Source organism: Myodes glareolus, chromosome 9 (assembly GCF_982192425.1).
Source record: "Myodes glareolus chromosome 9, mMyoGla1.1, whole genome shotgun sequence".
Classification (NCBI taxonomy): domain Eukaryota; kingdom Metazoa; phylum Chordata; class Mammalia; order Rodentia; family Cricetidae; genus Myodes; species Myodes glareolus.
The window spans coordinates 19,125,042-19,142,893 of NC_142034.1; the positions used below are offsets into that span (position 1 = coordinate 19,125,042).

At 40.1% G+C, this 17,852-nt stretch overlaps 1 protein-coding gene and 1 pseudogene across 2 annotated transcripts in view; both read left to right on the forward strand.

Annotated features, from left to right (window-relative positions):
* LOC125407958 (uncharacterized) overlaps window positions 1–17,852 on the forward strand; it is a 43,733-nt gene that overhangs the window by 6,915 nt on the left and 18,966 nt on the right. For both annotated transcript variants that reach the window (XM_048445884.3, XM_087909894.1), the window contains exons 2-6: window positions 1,299–1,370; window positions 3,008–3,079; window positions 7,903–7,974; window positions 9,114–9,194; window positions 16,601–16,672. In XM_048445884.3, coding sequence (XP_048301841.3) covers window positions 1,299–1,370; window positions 3,008–3,079; window positions 7,903–7,974; window positions 9,114–9,194; window positions 16,601–16,672 — 369 coding nt within the window. The remainder of the gene's footprint in view (window positions 1–1,298; window positions 1,371–3,007; window positions 3,080–7,902; window positions 7,975–9,113; window positions 9,195–16,600; window positions 16,673–17,852) is intronic.
* LOC125408109 (U1 spliceosomal RNA) lies at window positions 5,212–5,354 on the forward strand (annotated as a pseudogene).

The following is a 17,852-nucleotide window of genomic DNA, read 5'->3' on the forward strand; positions in this document are numbered from 1 at the left end:
TATTTCTGTTTTACATTCTACTTGACATGGCAGTCTTTTCCTCAAAGCCTTGCTGGACCTTCCTTGTCACCCCAACCAACACTGGCTGACTTTCTGCTTTTACTTTTGCTTATGAATTCTTCATCCTCATCCTCCGTCTTTCTAAAGTGCTCCCTTCTCCAGTTAGCCCCTTTGTATCATTGCTCAACTTTGGCTCTTTCATTTTCACACCAGCCTCTCTATAACTCATCTCATCAGTAAGCATGCAATGAAGAGGTCAAAGGAGATTCAGACTCCTGGGGTTTGACCCCAGGTCTTTCATGTGGTAGTTCTGCAACTCTAGGAAGAGTGCTTAGCTGTGACTTAATTCCCTCCCCTGTGAAATGTGGAGTATGAGGTTACTATTTCATAGGATTGTTGTGAGGGTTAGTTGATTACCTGGAATACTTATCTTAGTCTTAACACACGTGAATGTTGGCTATTAATACTATGCAATCTCTCAGTTCTGTTCAGAGCTCATCTTTGTTCTAGGACGTATAACCATTTGTGCACAACTTGAGGTTAAGAACTGTGAGAGCCACATATGTATGGTGTTATCTCTAGAACATAAAAATGATACATCAGGAAAAGGGGAGCATTAAACCTTCACCTGTGGCTCAAAGTATGTCTATTATTGAATAGAGTAAAACCAGAGCGTACAGCCTAGGCAAAGGCATGGCTGTGAGAATACTGGGGATTTAGTCAGATTAAAAACTGGTAAACATACTATCAACTACAAGATTTTAAGAGTGACACAGGGAGACACAGAAAGCCATTAGAAGTTTCCAGGAAAGAAAAAAATAATAAGACAGTATAATGTTTTTATAAAGACAAACTAGTAATATAGTCTGACCTGGAGTTTCCTAGGCTTATGGGCATTTCCCATCATTCTCATATCTTAGATCATTTTAGAATATATATATATATATATATATATATATATATATATATATATATATATATATGCCTCCAAGCCCTCCACCATGGTGGCCCATGAGGAAGAGAAGACAGGATTTAGTGACAAGCTAAATTTCGAGCTGAGCTGTATGATGTACAACAGAGAGGGAAGTGGAAAGTGCACCCACAGACTAGAAGTTCCGTTTCCGAGGAGACATCTCACTGCTTGCACCAGGAGCCCTCGGGAACTGATAGATCTGGGAATTAGAAGATTGGTGGTTTTCTTCGTTCTGCATTGAACACCTCCATGAGGGTGCGAAGATTTTACTGCTTCTGCTTAGTCTTTTCCTATTTACTCAAGTATATGAACTGTTTCTTCACAGGAATTTCCAAGGAAATGCTATTTCTTACATTGACAAAAATGTATGGAGAGCATACCGTTGGACTGAGAAACTGTGAGTATATTTTCTACAAATAAGAATACAAAAGTAAATAACAGCAGCAACAAAACACTACACTGTAAGAGCCTCCTTGGTCCAGATTTTGAGGTAAATACCTCTGAGAAAAGGTATTTCCTCTTCGCAACCAAAATCAACCTATACCGACTGCATTTCTCAGGTAAATTTTGTGTGGACTAAGGTGTAGCTCAGGGGGAGAATAGTTGCCTAGCATGCATGAGACCATAGGTTGAAACACTATCAATTCAGTCAAAAGTTATTTTACGTCTCATTTTGTATGTATTTTCATGAGCACACAAAGCCAGGGCATGCTCATGGAGGTCAGAGGACAGCTTATAAAACCTGATCTTCTTCTGCCCGGAGACTGAATCAGGTTTCAGTCTTGGCAACAAGTCCACTTTCCCTTAGGGTTATTTTGTTGCCCCGATCTTAAAAGTAAATTTTATGGACTTTCTTTGAAAAGAGTGACAATTTAAGTTTGTATCCCATATAGAAGTCATCCACAATAACATTTATTGGTTGTGTTTTTTAGACAGTCTAGAGATGTAACCTTGACTGACCTGAAACTTCACTAAGTAGATCAGGCTGGCCTTAAGCTCAAAGAAATCTGTCTGCTTTTCCTTCTTAAGTGCTAGGTTAAAGATGTGTAACCACACCTGGCCTACAATTGCATTCTTAATGAATATAAATTAAATATCAGATATAGAGAAACTTTCCTTGTGCTCTAATTTTTCACCTCTGAGGTAACGGATTCATTTTATTTTGCTTGAGGGACAGAGACCATAAGCAAAAGCAACTGGGAGAGGAAAGCCCCCTTACAACTGTAATTCTCCATGAAGGGAAATCAGGGCAGGGACTTCAGAAAGGAACCCAGAGGCAGGAACTGAAGCAGAAGCCATGAAAGAACACTCTTGCTAGCTTACTCCTTCTGGGTTGGTAAATTTGCTTTCTCATACATCCCAGAACTACCTGCTCAAGATGGCACTGTCCATATTAGGCTGGGCCCCACATATCAATAATTAATAAAGAAAATGCCCCATTGCCCACAGTGGAGACATTTTCTCAATTGAGATCTCCTCTTTGCAAATGACCCTAGTTGTGTCAAGTTGAAAAAATTAACTAGGACAGGTAACCACTGCTGTAAATTTGATATATCTTTCCAGACATACAAATTTGACACCAATTTGTCATAGCTGTATAAGTGATAACATTCTTCAACTTGATATTTTCACTTCATGATATGTAAAGTTTCTTTTTAACTCATAGTTACTCTATATATCTCCAATTATACATAATACTTCATAGTATGTACACATTAGTGAGATTTTAATATTAGCCCACTGATGTTTGGAGAATATCTGGTTTTTCTGTTATATATATATGGCTGAAATAAACATCCTATATACTTCTTTCTGAACATGCATAAGTTTCTGTAAACTAGATACCTAGAAATGAAATCTCCAGGGTGGAGACCATTGTCTAGGTGAAATTTTAGTTGCCCTAAAAACAAATGGAGCCAACATGTGCTCAGGGCAATAGCATAAGACAGCATCTATTTCTCCATCCCTTCTCACCCACTGGATGTTCTCCGTCTGTCTGAGAATTTTTGATCCAGATAACCTTTAATCTTTCAGAATTCTCAGTGAAAACCTCCTGACTGAATTACATAAGGACTCATTTGAAGGCCTGCTGTCCCTCCAGGTTTTGTAAGTTAGTTAAGCATATCTATTTGTCAGTTATGTGTTATCTATGGATGAACAAGGGATTTGAATTAGATAGATCTTCATCTGTCTAATGGGTTTGACAGTGCTTGCCTATAATCCCAGCACTGTGGAGGTAGAAAACAGGAGGATTGGTGAAAGTTGAAGATCTGAATGGTCTACATAGTGGGTTTCATACCAATTCCAGGACTGCTTGGCAAGACCCTGGCTCTCAAGGCAAAAACGTAATAAAACAAAATCTGCAATTAGTCAGTCTGGGGGTGGGGTGTCAGCCCATCTCTAACATGAAAATGCCTTCTTGCATTTTAAATTTCTTAACTTATATGGACAAGCTTCAGATAGAAGCACTTCATTTGCAAGGGGAAATGTTAGTAAGGTCTGAGCAGTTAATGGAATTCCCACGACCCTTGCTTTCTAAGGCATATGCTTGTATTTGGAACTAGTCAGTCACACCTCCATCAGGTATGATCCATGTTCTCGTTTACTGCAGCCCATGAGTTAGGAGTGGTTTGACACCGTTAGAGGACTTGTGCCAGTGCCCTTTGTGTTGAGGAGACAGGGTGCCTGATGAGAAGAGCTGAAAGGCGGCAAGATTCATTTTGGCCCTTTCGCTCAGAGGTTTTTGGCTCATGGTGGCTGGTTCCATTGTTTCTGGGCCTGTGGTGAGGCAGAGCATGATGGTGGAAGGGCAAAACTTCAGAAAGGGTGAGAGAAGTTCCCAGTAACAAAACATGCCCCCATTCACATGTGTCTCCTGTTGGAAATTCCTAGTCATAAGACAGGCCCCTATTCACCTGCATCTCCCATTAGAAATTCCCAGTAACAAGACACACCCCCATTTGCCTGTCCCCGTTAGGCTCCACCTCCTCGTGGCACATTCAGAAGGAACTCAGCAGTGAGTTAAGCCATGGAGACCTTACTGCCTACTGACTAAGAGACCCCCAGCTGAGAACCAAACCTTCAGTATATGATCCTTTTCTTATATTTCAGGTTGGCGGTGGCGGGGAATAGGGTACTTCATATCCAAACAATTAACAGGGCTAAAAAAGGAAAAAAAAAAAAGATAACCAGTAAAGAATTGCAATAGAGACTATGTGTGGCCTTAAAACTCTAAAATATTTGCTAATATAACCTTTACAAAAAAGATTACATGGTAGGATAGATGGAATTAATACTAACTTCAAGCTGTCCCATCAAAGAGAAGAAAGAGCCATTTACATTAACTTGAAGGTCATTGACTCAGAGTGCTTTTTGGGTTTTGTTTTGATTTTTGTTAGTTTTTTGTTTGCTTGTTTGTTTGTTTGCGTTTTTGTTTTTCTAGACAGGGTTTCTCTGTGTAACCCTGGTTGTCCTAGAATTCAATCTGTAGACTAGGCTGGCCTTGAACTCAGAGATCTACTTGTCTCTGCCTCCCGAGTGCTGAGACTAAAGGCATGGGCCACCACCTCCAGGCAACCCAGAATGTTTTAACAGTTTTTTTTTGGGTTTGTTTGTATACTTTTTGAAGCATGGCCTAATATAAGCCTAGACTGCCTTCGAATTCTCTAAAAAGCTAAGGTTGACCTTGAACACCTGACTTTTTGGACTCTACCTCACAAGTGCTAGGATTAATGGCAACCACCACCACACGGTTTATGCAGTCTTGGGGCCCAACTGTACTATATCCCTTATTTTTTTCTGTGCCTAGGTCTCCCTATATAGCTTAGGCTGACTTTGAACTTACCCCAATCTGCCTACTTTAGTCTTACAACCCAAATGCTGGAATTATAGATATGTGCCTACCATACCAAACATGTTCTTACATTTAATCCAAATTAAATTTAACATTGCCATATTAAGTAATTAGCTATACACACAAATTACATAAATGATATCATCAACATGATAAACCTGTTAGGAGAATAGATTACTATTAAAACTTTCAATGTAAGCATTTTTATGCCCATGTCAGAAATAGATTATTAGAAATGATGCTTAGAAAGTATTTCTAATTAGTCCCAGGACAACCAGAACTATACAATGAAATCCACTAACTAAACAATAAAAATTTCAGCAATCTTGTTGCCAAAAAAAGAAATACTTCACAATAATTCTGCTTCTTTAGATATAAGAATGTAATACCTAACTGGCAGGGTGATTTTCCTGGGGCAAGGCTTACCCACCACACTTTGGATGTGCTGACCCTTGCAATTTCCCCCAGTTGGGGAAACTTGACTGCATAATTTATGGTAGCAGGGGACTGCATTCACAGTCTCCCCTAAAAATCTATGTTGTTTATTATGAAAACTTGATTTCTGACCAATGGAATCTAATTGAAGACCCGGATACCAATCCACACACTTATGAACACTTGAGTTTTGACAAAGAAACAAAAAATATAAAATGGAACAAAGAAAGCATATTCAACAAATGGTCCTGGCATAACTGGATATCAACACGTAAAAGAATGAAAATAGACCCATATCTATCACCTACACAAAACTCAAGTCCAAATGAATCAAAGACCTCAACATAAAGCCAGCCACACTGAAAACTTGGTTTCTATCCTTTACCCATGGGTGTATGCCTTTAATCCTTACTGAGCCAAAAGGCGACATGTATAAGCAAATAGATTATACAATCTATTGTAACAGCTTTCAGGAAGTGCACCTCTCATGGTGTTAAAAAGTCTTCCTTCTAGGTCCTGAAGGAATGACAAGGTCTCACCAGTTAGCCCTGGCTGGCCTGCAACTTGCTATGTAGATTAGACTGGCCTGAACTCACAATAATCCACCTGCTTCTGGCTCACAAATACTGGGATTAAAGGTGTGTGCCATCATGCCCTGAAAAATGACCACCTTTGAATTGACCTTTTGGAGATCTTATACATCTGAACTGTCAAGCATTATGAATGTTTGGAGAAAAACAATGAAATGATTCTTAACGGAGTATTCCTTTTTTATTTATATTATGAAATACTTTGTAAGCAATTGTTTCATGTTAGCATATATATTCCAATTAATTTTTAAAATGCTTCTCAACTTAAAAGATTAGCTTAAACAGAACATGCCAAACACCTTGACTATAATTGGAGACACAGCCGTGAGGAGGACATGGATCCTTCCCTCTCAGGTTGAGGAACACACAAATTCAAATCCTAATGCTGCAGATACGCAACAAGGGTCATCTGTAAAGCCATAAACTGAATTCCTTCCAAAATAGCCATGTACATATGCCTTCTGCAGTTTTATAAATGTGCTTTGCTTAAATATTTGTGTCTGTCTAAAACTTAGTAAGTAATAGATATAGATAAGATCTCCATGCCTTCAAGGCACTTGTGATTGGCAAAACTTAGATGCAGTCATTAAAATGTAATAAATATGGACACGGAGGTATAACTTGCCATGGCTCCAATAATAGGTACAGCGTCTCACGTGTCCTCTTCCAGCTAATTTTGTTTGTTGTTTTCCTCGACAAGGTTTCTCTGTGTAGTCTTGGCCTTCCTGGAACTCAATATGTAGTCCAGGCTGACCTCAAACTCACAGAAATTCTCCTGCCTCTGCCTCTCAAGTGCTGGGATTAAAGGTGTGTGCTACCACTGCCCCATCAGTGTTAAGCAATTTTTTAAATCGAGAAATATTCTAAACATTAACTGAAACATATATGACACTCAAGAGAAAATTTGAGTGTGTTTCAAGGAAACAACCAGTGCAGTTTTCCCCTTTTTTGGTGTTTTGAAACAGCCTCACTCTGTAGCCCTGGCTGTCCTGGAACTCACAATATAGTTCAGGCTGGCCTTGAGTGCAGAAATCACCCTGCCTCTGCCTCCTGAGTACTGGAATTAAAGGCACGCACCACCATACCTGGAAACCAAAGCATTTGAACATTGGGTGTCAGACCTCTTTTTGAAAACCTTAAATTATTACATTTTTGTTCAGTGTGTGTGTGTGTGTGTGTGTGTGTGTGTGTGTGTGTGTGTAGAGAGAGAAAGAGAGAGAGAGAGAGAGAGAGAGAGAGAGAGAGAGATCATGCCAGAGACAAGTGTGGAGATCAGATGACCTTGCAGGATTTGGTTCTCTTCTTCCACCATGAGGGTCTGGGGGCGTTGAACTCAGGTCATTAGACTTAGCTATAGGTGTCAGTACACATTAAGACATCTCACAACTCCAGAAAGGTCTCTCAGGGGAGAATATGCAAGGCACTAAAAACAAGAGTCGAAAGTAAAGATGTGAGTGAGAGGAATGCCCGTGAGCATCTACAGTAGGTCTTCTGGGAATTTGAATGCCAAGCCAAGGCACCATGGTGATGACCGTGGAACTGAGACAGTGCTCTCAGACAGCCAGGAATCTCGCAACACCACCTGAAGGACTGGCTGATATCACTTCTGAGTGTACAGCTACGGAGTCAGCAAGTCTGAAGCACAGCTGAGAACCCACATGTTTAGAGGTACCAGGTACCAGGTATATGCCAATAATTTCAGGACTCGGGAGGTTGAGGTAGGAAAGCAGGGAGTTTGAGGTCAGCCTGGCTCTGCATGGAAAGACCCTGTTTCAGGTGTAAAAAGCTATATAATCTCTCAAAATGACTAACTCAAAAAAAATCTATCAAGATCCATAGTTTTATTTTATATATATATGAATATCATAAAGGGTGAGATTCTTAGGAGATGGATAGACAAAGGAAGTGACTCTAAAATATTCAAATTCAAAAGTTTAGAGTTTAGACAAAAACAATGTATTTTAAACTCTAACCCTACTAGTCATACTATTATAGTCGTATTAGAAACTTAATAGCTAAGCAAAGCAATATTTCCCTTTTATGTTTCCTAGGGATTTATCCTGCAATAAAATACGCTATATTGAAAGAAGGACATTTGAGTCATTACCTTTTTTGAAGTATATGTAAGTTACAAATTTAACCCCTTCATATTTGAATTTTAATCACCTTTGTGATTTTTTGATATCTGACTTGCAACTTCACAGTAGGCAATAAGCTAGACTCAGAAAAGACAAATATTGCATTTTTATTTGTTTGTTTGTTTGTTTTAGTGATAGGACAAGCTTGCTAAGCAAGTGTTCTGCCAATGACCTGAATTCCTAGATTTTATGTGTGTGTGCTAAAAATAGAAGAAGCACTATGCAGGGTGAGAAGGGAGTCTAGAAGGATGAAGAACAAAGAGGATAATGGGATAAAGAACGCTAAAACATCACGTTTTTCTCAAATATGGACAATCAATCTAGATTGTGTGTGTGTGTGTGTGTGTGTGTGTGTGTGTGAAAGAGAGAGAGAGAGAGAGAGAGAGAGAGAGAGAGAAGACAGGAAAGTAAGGCTGATATAGGAGGAAGGATACCAGCAGAGTGGGGTGGAGAGTAGGGGAACAGAAAAGAGCAAAGTACAATGAGAGACACTTATGTATATGAAATTGTCATGATGAAATCCATTATTTAGTACAATAACTAAACCTTTACTGCAAGTGAAAAGTCATAAAAGTTCTATGCCAAATCCTTTTAGTCTGTAATAAGGACAAACATGAGAATTCTGCTGAGTCAGAGTGCGTAGTGATAACGCCAGTTCTCTTTTAGTGCAAAGGTTCAGCTATGCAATGGTGGGTAGGATACTGCCATCAGGTGGCAGACACCATAGCTGTTCCTCAACATCCTCCAGCATATAGGACAAACCTGCATGTCAGAGGCGCTAAAAACCCTCCCTTAGAGAAGTAGAGATCACAGTCAAAAATGCTGAGCATTTACTGTGGCTAATGTATTCCATATGTAAATACGTATGCTGAACATTTACTGTATAAATGTATGTACATACTGTGTATGTAAATGTATGTACATACTGTGTAAATGTATGTATATACTGTGTATGTAAATATGAAAGGATAAATTGTAAGCCAGTATCATCCTCAGATTTATTTAGCAAATGGAGGAAGCAATGAATTTATGTTTAATTACATATAAATTAGAATCACCACAAATGCAGATGTTCTAAAGAGTATCTTTTCATTGACTTATGTCTCTTTTTTGCATTATTTTAGGAACCTTGGGTGCAATTTACTCACTGAACTGAGTTATGGAACATTTCAAGCATGGCATGGAATGCAGTTTTTACAGAAGTTGTAAGTGAAGTAGAATGTAAATACTTATTTGCGTGTTAAAACCCATGCGGATTCACTGACTGAAAACCCTGTGTGAACTGTGGATAGTTTGTCCCATGCATTCTTTTCCAATGAGGAAACTAAGGCACAGGAGGGCAGGAGACGTGTGTAAATTACAGGACACGATCAGCTTTCCCCTTCCTGGCCTTCAGACGGACACCACAAGTAACACCACGCAAGTAACACTGATAGGTGTCGTCATGGGGCCCTCGTGCTGTGGCTCTGATGTGTGATGTTGTTTTTGGAAACCCGCTTGTGAGTTTCACTCCGATTCCCTCTCCCATGCACAGTTCCCAACTGCTTGACAGAGCTGCAAAGATTAACACCAGCTCCTGGTGCAGAAGGTAGAGGTGATTTCCCAGAGATGGAAAGCTGGGGATTTGCCCGAGGACTTCTCTCCTCATTACCCAGAACATTATTTCTCAGGACGCATATGCCTCTGAGTCATGCATTATCTGTGGGTAAGAGGTACCTTTGCAGCCTGGATAAGATGGCATCTGCATCTGCATTAAGCTATATGGTTGAAAATACTCATAAAGAAAATCTGTTGCTCTATCCTGGCTCTATATAATACTTTTCTTCCTCAAGAAGAAAGTGAGTTTTATTAGCTTTTAGCTAAAAATCTGTGTTTGTAAGGCACTGTGGCATATGCTTAAATACCAGCAGTTGCACTCAGGAAACAGAGGCAGGAGGATCATAAGTTGGAAGGAGTCTTGGACTAATAGTAGACTCGTGTCAAAAACACAACAAAGCAAAAAATCCCACTTTGTGTGACGTTCAGTGGCCAGGAGGGCATTATAAACTCAAGAGGGATTTTCTGCTCTGGATCTGAGTTTGGGTGGCTGTAACCTGTCTGGTAGGTCAGAAACCCAGATTCACAGTTGCTTCCCATACGAGGATGGGTTGCAGTGTGCTGGGGCTGGATGAACTGTTCTGTAGATGTTCTTTGTAGCAGTCTCCCCTCTCTAGAACAATTTGCTGACTCCTAACTTGGGGGAAAGGAACCAGAGGGTCTGGCGGGTTAGGAAAGACTCATGCAGGAGCATGGACTTGTTATCTCTAGTTTGTGTCCATCTTGGCAGAAAGGGAGTTTGCTTCCTTGTGATGAGATGAGCAGAGCTAACTGGTATTGGACATTGATATTCACATCATGTTATCTGAATGGAACAATGGTACCTCTCAGAATTCAGTCAGCGTCACAGACTGGCTCAGCTAGGTAGGCATAGTGTGTGCTTGTAAGCCCAGCTACTCAGATGCTGAGGTGGGAGGATGTCTTGAACCCAGGAGTTCAAGGCTGACCTATGCAGGATAGTGAGAACTCATAAAAAAACAAACAAACAAACAAACAAAAAACCTTAACAACAATTGTTGGTAGAGGCTGTTTATTCATTTCCTGGTTGCCCACCCCAAAATAACCACTCAGAAACTATATTAATAAAAACACTGCTTGATCTATTAGCTTATGCATATTTCTAGCTAGGTCTTATATCTTAAATTAACCCATTTCTATTAATTTGTATCGCCATGGGGTTGTGGTCTACCAGTAAGGTCCCATCCACCATCCAGTGTCTGTCTCCTGCCGTGGCTACATGGTGTCTCTTCAATTCTGCCTACTCTCTCTTTCTCTGCTTGCCCTCTTCTGTGCTGCTATAGGCCCGAAGCAGCTTCTTTACTAACCAGTGGCATTCACAGCATACAGAAGGGAATCCCACATCATACAACGGACACAACCCACCAAGTGTGTGCTGGGAATTTGAGGCCTTTGTTCAGATCCAACACTCAACTCTTTGTGATAGATAAGGGAGTTTTCTTCAGGAAATATCCCTTAGTAGGACACAAGCTTCTTGCATCTTTCCAAAGGCAAGTTGCCAAGGGAGAAACCAGGAATTCTGTGATATATAGCACACAGTTCCTGGAGTGCTTGTTAAGTTGAACTTCCGTCCTCCCTGCATTACAAAAGTCTATACAAAGATCCCAACCAAAGTAGGTTTGTCTAGGGCTGAATGAAACCTAAGCCCAAAGGCTTCTTCGTTGTACAGGCCCTGTCAAAGTCCTGGTTGGGGCTCTAGCAGTTTCTATATTAATAAACTCTGCATGTTATTATTATTTCCCATTAGATGATGGTCAGACCTCTCAAGATCTATAGTCACCCCTGATTTTAACAGCCTCCATGTTACTGACAAGCCCTGATGAAACATGTTAGCAATACCTTCAGAATCAGATGCTCTTGAATCTGAAATCTAGGTCAAAGACACACCAAAGCTCATTAGTTAAGTACCATTGTTTTATTGACAATAGGAATCATGCCTCTTTCATATGAAAAAAATTACAAAAAACCAATAGTTGTTGACAATCTATATGGTAAGTACACCCCCTCGCGACTTTAAAGTGCTTCTCCTTCATTTGTCTACACAGGTCCAAACCAGTGGCTTGTTTTCAAACATTCTTTTAGTCACCTCATTGCTATTAATAATAAACTCCCTGAAGGATTTCACTGGACAGAAGAGCTACACATTATTCAGCCTGAGCATATTCACATGGTTGTAGGAAGGAGACCATTTATTGGTTCCCAGCTGCTCAGCCCCAAAATAATCACACAGAAACCATATTATTTAAATCACTGCTTGGCCCATTAACTCTAGCTTCTTATTGACTAACTCTTACATATTAATTTAACCCACCTCCATTAATCTGTGTATCACCATGTGGCAGTGGCTTACCAGCAAAGTTTTGGCATTTCTGACTCTGGCAGAGGCTCTGCCTTTTCCTAGACTCTGCCTCCTCTCTCCAACTATTCAGTTTAGTTTTCCCCGCCTAGCTCTGTTTCCCTACAGCTCTGCTATAGGCCCAAAGAAGTTCCTTTATTAACCAATGACATTCACAGCATACAGAGGGAAATCCCACATCATGTGATAATTTGTCTGCAGCCCATCAGTGCTGTTCCAATAGCTTAACCCTGAAAGGAAAATTCAAATTTTATCCCTACTGAAGTGTCTACCCACTATTAAGAATATCCATGGGGTAAATGGCCATAAATTGGACCCGGTAATACGCTAGTGCTTCTTTCTAGCCCCCAGCATTGATTTCCTATGGAAAACTATTCATGTCCAAAAGTTTGCTTCTGGGGCTGGAGAAATGGTTCAGTGGTTTAAAATACATGTTGTTCTTGCAGAGGACCTGGGTTTGATTTCCAGTACCCACATACTAGCTCACAACTGTCTGTAAACTCCAGTTCCAGGGGACCCAATGCACTCTTCTGACTTCTGCATGTGATACACCTACATACATGCAGACATAATACTCTTACACATAAACTAGTAAGTCTAAAAAAATTGAATATATCAAAAAAAGTTGCTCCTTTCATGACACGATCCTCCCTTTGGTTTTCACAGTATTCTGGCAGCTTCTTCTCACATCGAAATACACAAACATTAAAGATGAAAAGAGCAACTCAAGCCTGTCCTTTGGGATGATTTAGGCAACTTATTTAATTTGTAACCATCCAGCAGTTCTGAAAGGGTCACATGAAACACTGTGATACCTTTTCTTGCTCTGTGGCATCCTATTCTTCCCACTGGTGTGGGAAGGCACCCTCTATTGCAATTCTAGTAATTCTCCCTCTGCCTATAACAACTTTTTGATGCCTACATTCATGAGATATTTGTTTTGTTCTAGTCACTATATAAAATACTGAAACAAATGAAGTAGTGCCATAAAGTTCCTACAAAAGTATTGGGCATGTGGTACATATTCAAGCATGTTATTTTATTTTCACTTTTCCCAAAACCCTTGCAGTGAAACCATTAACAAGCAGCAGGACCACTAAGAGACTGTGTCTTCTGGGCAGCTTCACTCAGCTCGTTGTGCATTGTTTCTTATCATGAAGTTGACTTCTACTTCTAATTGGACCTGTGGTGGTTTGGAGAAAATGCCCCCCAAAGGAAGTGGCACTATTAGGAGGGGTGGCTTTGTTGGAGCAGGTGTGGTCTTGTTAGAGAAAGTGTGTCACTGTGGAGGCGGGCTTTGAAGTCTCATGTCTGCTCAAGCCATGCCCAGTGAGATAGTTCATTTCCTGTTGCCTGTAGATCAAGATGTAGAGCCCTCAGCTCCTTCTCCAGCACCATGTCTGCCTGCATGCCGCTAACTCCCACCATGATGATCTTGGACTAAACTGAAATTGTGAACCACCCAATTAGTTTTCCTTTATTAGAGTTGTCATGGTCTTGGTGTCTCTTCACAGTGATAGAAACCCTAACTAAGGCCAGACCTACAGAGCAGAGAGCTGCATTTCTTTCTAAGAAATTCATACTTGTAGAGCTCCTGGGCATACTAGTGTCTGTCATCCCCAGGGTTCCTACCTCTGGCCCGTTGTACATACAAAGTCACCAGTGCTGAGCTACCTGCCCTGGTTATGCCCCTTCTAGGTGTCTTTGAGTCCTGCTCTGCTCGGTAAGGAAAATGCTACTAAAAGAATTCCGATTTCAGGCTTATCTTATTTACAGCTCTTCACTAGAAACTTACAGACCCAGAGTTTGAATCCAGACCCTGCTGGCTCAAGCCACCTTCGCCTGTTCTTCACGGACATCTTCCTCATGACAAGTTTAAGCATCGTGACTCTCAGCACTGTGATTAAGATACCAGCTCAACATTTCTGATTTCTTGGAATCTACTTGTATTACACAGAATCCCACACTGAGGAGATTCATATGGGGAGGCATGTTCTCAAGCTCATGGACCTTGTAGATGAAGAAAAAAAAAAGGATTTCTTCTTTCCTCACATACTTCATGCATGCTGGATCAGGGTCTGGGTCCCTCTGTTTATTTCTCTGACCATCTTCTAAGGAACCTGCTTTCCTTCCTGCCTGCATGCCTGCATGCCCTTGGGATTCTAGTGTGGGTGCTTTTGGAGGCAGCCTTAGAGTTTCCCCCTTCTACATGTGCAGAACTCCAAGATCAGCCAGGGGTGGACCTCCTCCCGTATTCTTGGGTTGATTTCTACTGAGGCTTAAGCATACACACATGTGCCTGACTCTCCAAATCCCCAGGAGAGTGCTTGTGACCTGTTTCCCAAACTCTCATATGAGCATCTCAAAGTTGCTGTGGGCATTGTGTTCCTCTGCTTTCCCATCAGTCCTATTTCTTAGGCTCTTTGTTGTCCTTACTGTCCTCACGTAACTGCCTCAATTGAAACACTTGCCTGCAATCGTTTTCCAGAAGTATCTTCTGGGGAAGTTTCTAGAAGTAGCGAATGCTCAGTCAGGTCAAATACAGACAAATCTAGTCTCACTAGAAGCCACCAATTCCTAGGGTCAAGACTTTGCAGGGACTGCAGCTCCATTCTGCTTCTGCTAGTAGTGGGGCTGTGGGCTGTTTTTTTAAGGTTACCATGAAGCTCAGATGAGGAATGATATCGGGCAAGTTAAAAATGATACAAATCTTAGTATTCTTACAGAAATTGAGTTGAGTTGTTTTTTTCTTTTGAATTAATGATTCCGGAGTGTGATAAGCCTTTGGTTAAATTGCCACAGTTTGATAATTCATTGTTTTATGGAGGGATGAACTCTGATGTCCTTACTCAACTGTTTTCATTAAGGTCAACATGTTGTTACAATTTTTAATCTCTAAAGTCTCAGTGACAATGGCTAATTAAATGTTAATTTGGGACATGATTAGGGAAAAGGAAAACAAGGAGACTATAACTCTTCTAGAAGCATTCACAAATGAGCACGAGGTTTACACAGCTAACTTCTAAGCCAGCCGTGGTAATGCTTACGTTAGTAATCCCAGCATGTGGTAGGTAAGGTCAGGAGATCAGAGTAAAAAGGACATCCTGAGCTGTATAGTGGGTCCAATATTTAGTACTATTTAGACATTCTTAAAATTTATATTTCAACCTTTGCTTGCTTAGTTTGCATATGCCATGGTGTAAGTGGAAGACAACTAGATTCAGAGACTGAAATATAGTTGTCAAGTTGGCAGTAAGTTCCCTACCTGCTAACTGCCATTTGCACAACTGAAAATTGTGTTTTTAAAAGTTCTCCAGAAAGAACATAATCAAACGGCATGAGGTGGTGGTGCATGCCTTTAATCTCAGCACTTTGGAGGCAGAGAAAGGCAGATATTTTTTACTGCCTATTCCTGATTATATTTTAGTAACTAAAAAAGTAATGAAATCAATTTTGTATGATCTGGTATAAATTCAGCTGTTTTAATATGCAAAACAACTCTTTCTGCATATTGCTAATCAGTAACTATGTTGAAAGTTTCTTTAAAATTCCTTAGTACCATGAGAATAACATGTAGTTTTGATTTTTGGAGCAAATCATAAGGGCTTTGGTCCAATTTACTTAAATTTTCTGATTTGCAACCTTCCTTTCCTGATTTATTTGCATCAGTATAGAATGTAGGGGCTCCAGTTATTGGTGTGCCCCATACAATGTGAGAAAGGATCCAGCTAGTTCTCTTGAAAAGTTGAATTCTCTTACTTTTGGGATAGTTGTTGCTAATCTCTTCAAAAAAATACTACAAGTTCTTTGCCAGAGTTCACTTTCTTCAAATAATTTGTCAATTTTATCAGTATTAAAAGGTACTATAATTTCTGCTGGGTCTAATTCTGTTAATGGACAAAGTGTTGTCATGAGGTTTTCTGTCCTGCCCAGTTCCCGCAATCATTAAGTCCCAAAGAAACACACAGAGGTCTATATTAGTTATAAACTGATTGGCCCATTAGCTCAGGCTACTTATTAACTCTTATAACTTATACTAGCCCATTATTCTTGTCTATGTTAGCCACATGGCTCGGTACCTTATTTGGCAGTCACATCTTGCTTGCTCTGTGGCTGGGTCACAACTGCAGAATGCACTTCTCTCTTCCCAGAATTCTCATTGCCCCACCTCTACTTCCTGCCTGGTTGTCTAGCCTATATTTCCTGCCTGGTCTACAGAGCAAGTTCCAGGACAGCCAGGACTGTTGCACAGAGAAACCGTGTCTTGAAAAAAAAATTCCCAAAACAAAACAGCAAAATGCCCTTCCTATAGGTTACTTGTTTGTTGGTTTTTTTTTTAACCTAAAAGCTCTTTGGCATTTTTTCCTTTATACCCCCTTTTCCTCTGTTTTACTCTGTTTTTCCTATACTCATGGATGGTTGCCAAGGGAAGAACATTTATGGATTCTAAGTATATTATATGATAATATATGTATATGTATATATATACATATATATACCTATATAGGATGGTTATAGGTAAAAAAAAATCATGATTTTTTAAAAATATAAATGTTCCATGCCGAAGAAATTAGTACAAACTTTCCAGGTAGTTTCAAGCTGCTGCATTGTTTGTAACATAAATTCCATCTCATTTTTCAGAATCCTCAGCCAGAACCCTCTGACAGTTGTTGAAGATCCCTACCTTTATAAGTTGCCAGCATTAAAATATTTGTGAGTATCGTAGCTGTCTCATGGTTCCTTAGATGAGTTCTAAGGAACTCATCTTTATTTCCATCAGGAGAGCATTTTGTCTTAATAATTTTTTTTAAATCCCAATTTTAGTTTTAACTGAATGTTTTAAAAAAAATCATTGACAAAAGGATGTAAACACAGGGAAAGCAGTGCCTGCTTTTAATTCCAGCACTTGGAAGGCAGACACAGGCAGATCTGTGAGTTACAGATCACCCACGTGTATACACTGGGAGACACTGTCTCTTAAAAGAAAATGAAATGAAAGAAATAAAAGTAGGGCCTGACAAAGAGGGTTTTTAGCAACTCTGAGGACCTGAGTTCAAAACTAGTTCATGTTATTTGTCCTCTGACCTCCACAAATACATTGTGGCACACGCGCGCGCACACACACACACACACACACACACACACACAAATGAAAAAGGTAAAGAAAGGATACAATGGGCAATACATTCAGCTGAGGAGGAAAGTGTGTTGAAGAACATGTAAACATGTATATGTAAACACATGTAGGAATATCTTCTCAGAAAGCAGAGCCATAAGCGTATACTATTTTTCTTTCTTTTTTTATTCTTCTCTCATATATTAAATCCCAACCCCAGTTTCCTCTTCCCCAGTCTCTCCTCCCCACTTTCTTTCTCCCCCAGATCCACCCTACGTTTTAAATTAAAAAATATTTCAAGTGTGGCTCTTTTCCTTGTGAATGTCTAGGTAACCTGTATATGCAGTGCTCACATTTGCCAACAGAGGGCGCCAGATGACTGGAGTTACAGACGATCGTGAGCTGCATGTGGATGTGAAAATGGAATCCCAATCCTTCTGAAGAGCAGACAAAGTTCTTAATGGCTTAAGAGCCCCAGTGTATACTACTTTTACAAAGAGGAGCTATGTTTGATTTCTAGCAACCACACTGAGATGTTCACAATTGCCTGTAACTCCAGCTCCAGGGAATCTGACACCTCTGACTTCTGTGTGTGCGTGCACACACACACACACACACACACACACTAAAAAAAAAACAGTGATTTTTTTTTTTAAGAAGAAAAGGAGGAGGAGGAGGAGGAGGAGGAAGAGGAGGAGGAGGAGGAGGGTTTGGAGAGATGGCTAAGGACTTACTACTCTTACAGAAGACCCAGGCTCAGTTCTCAGAACATACCAG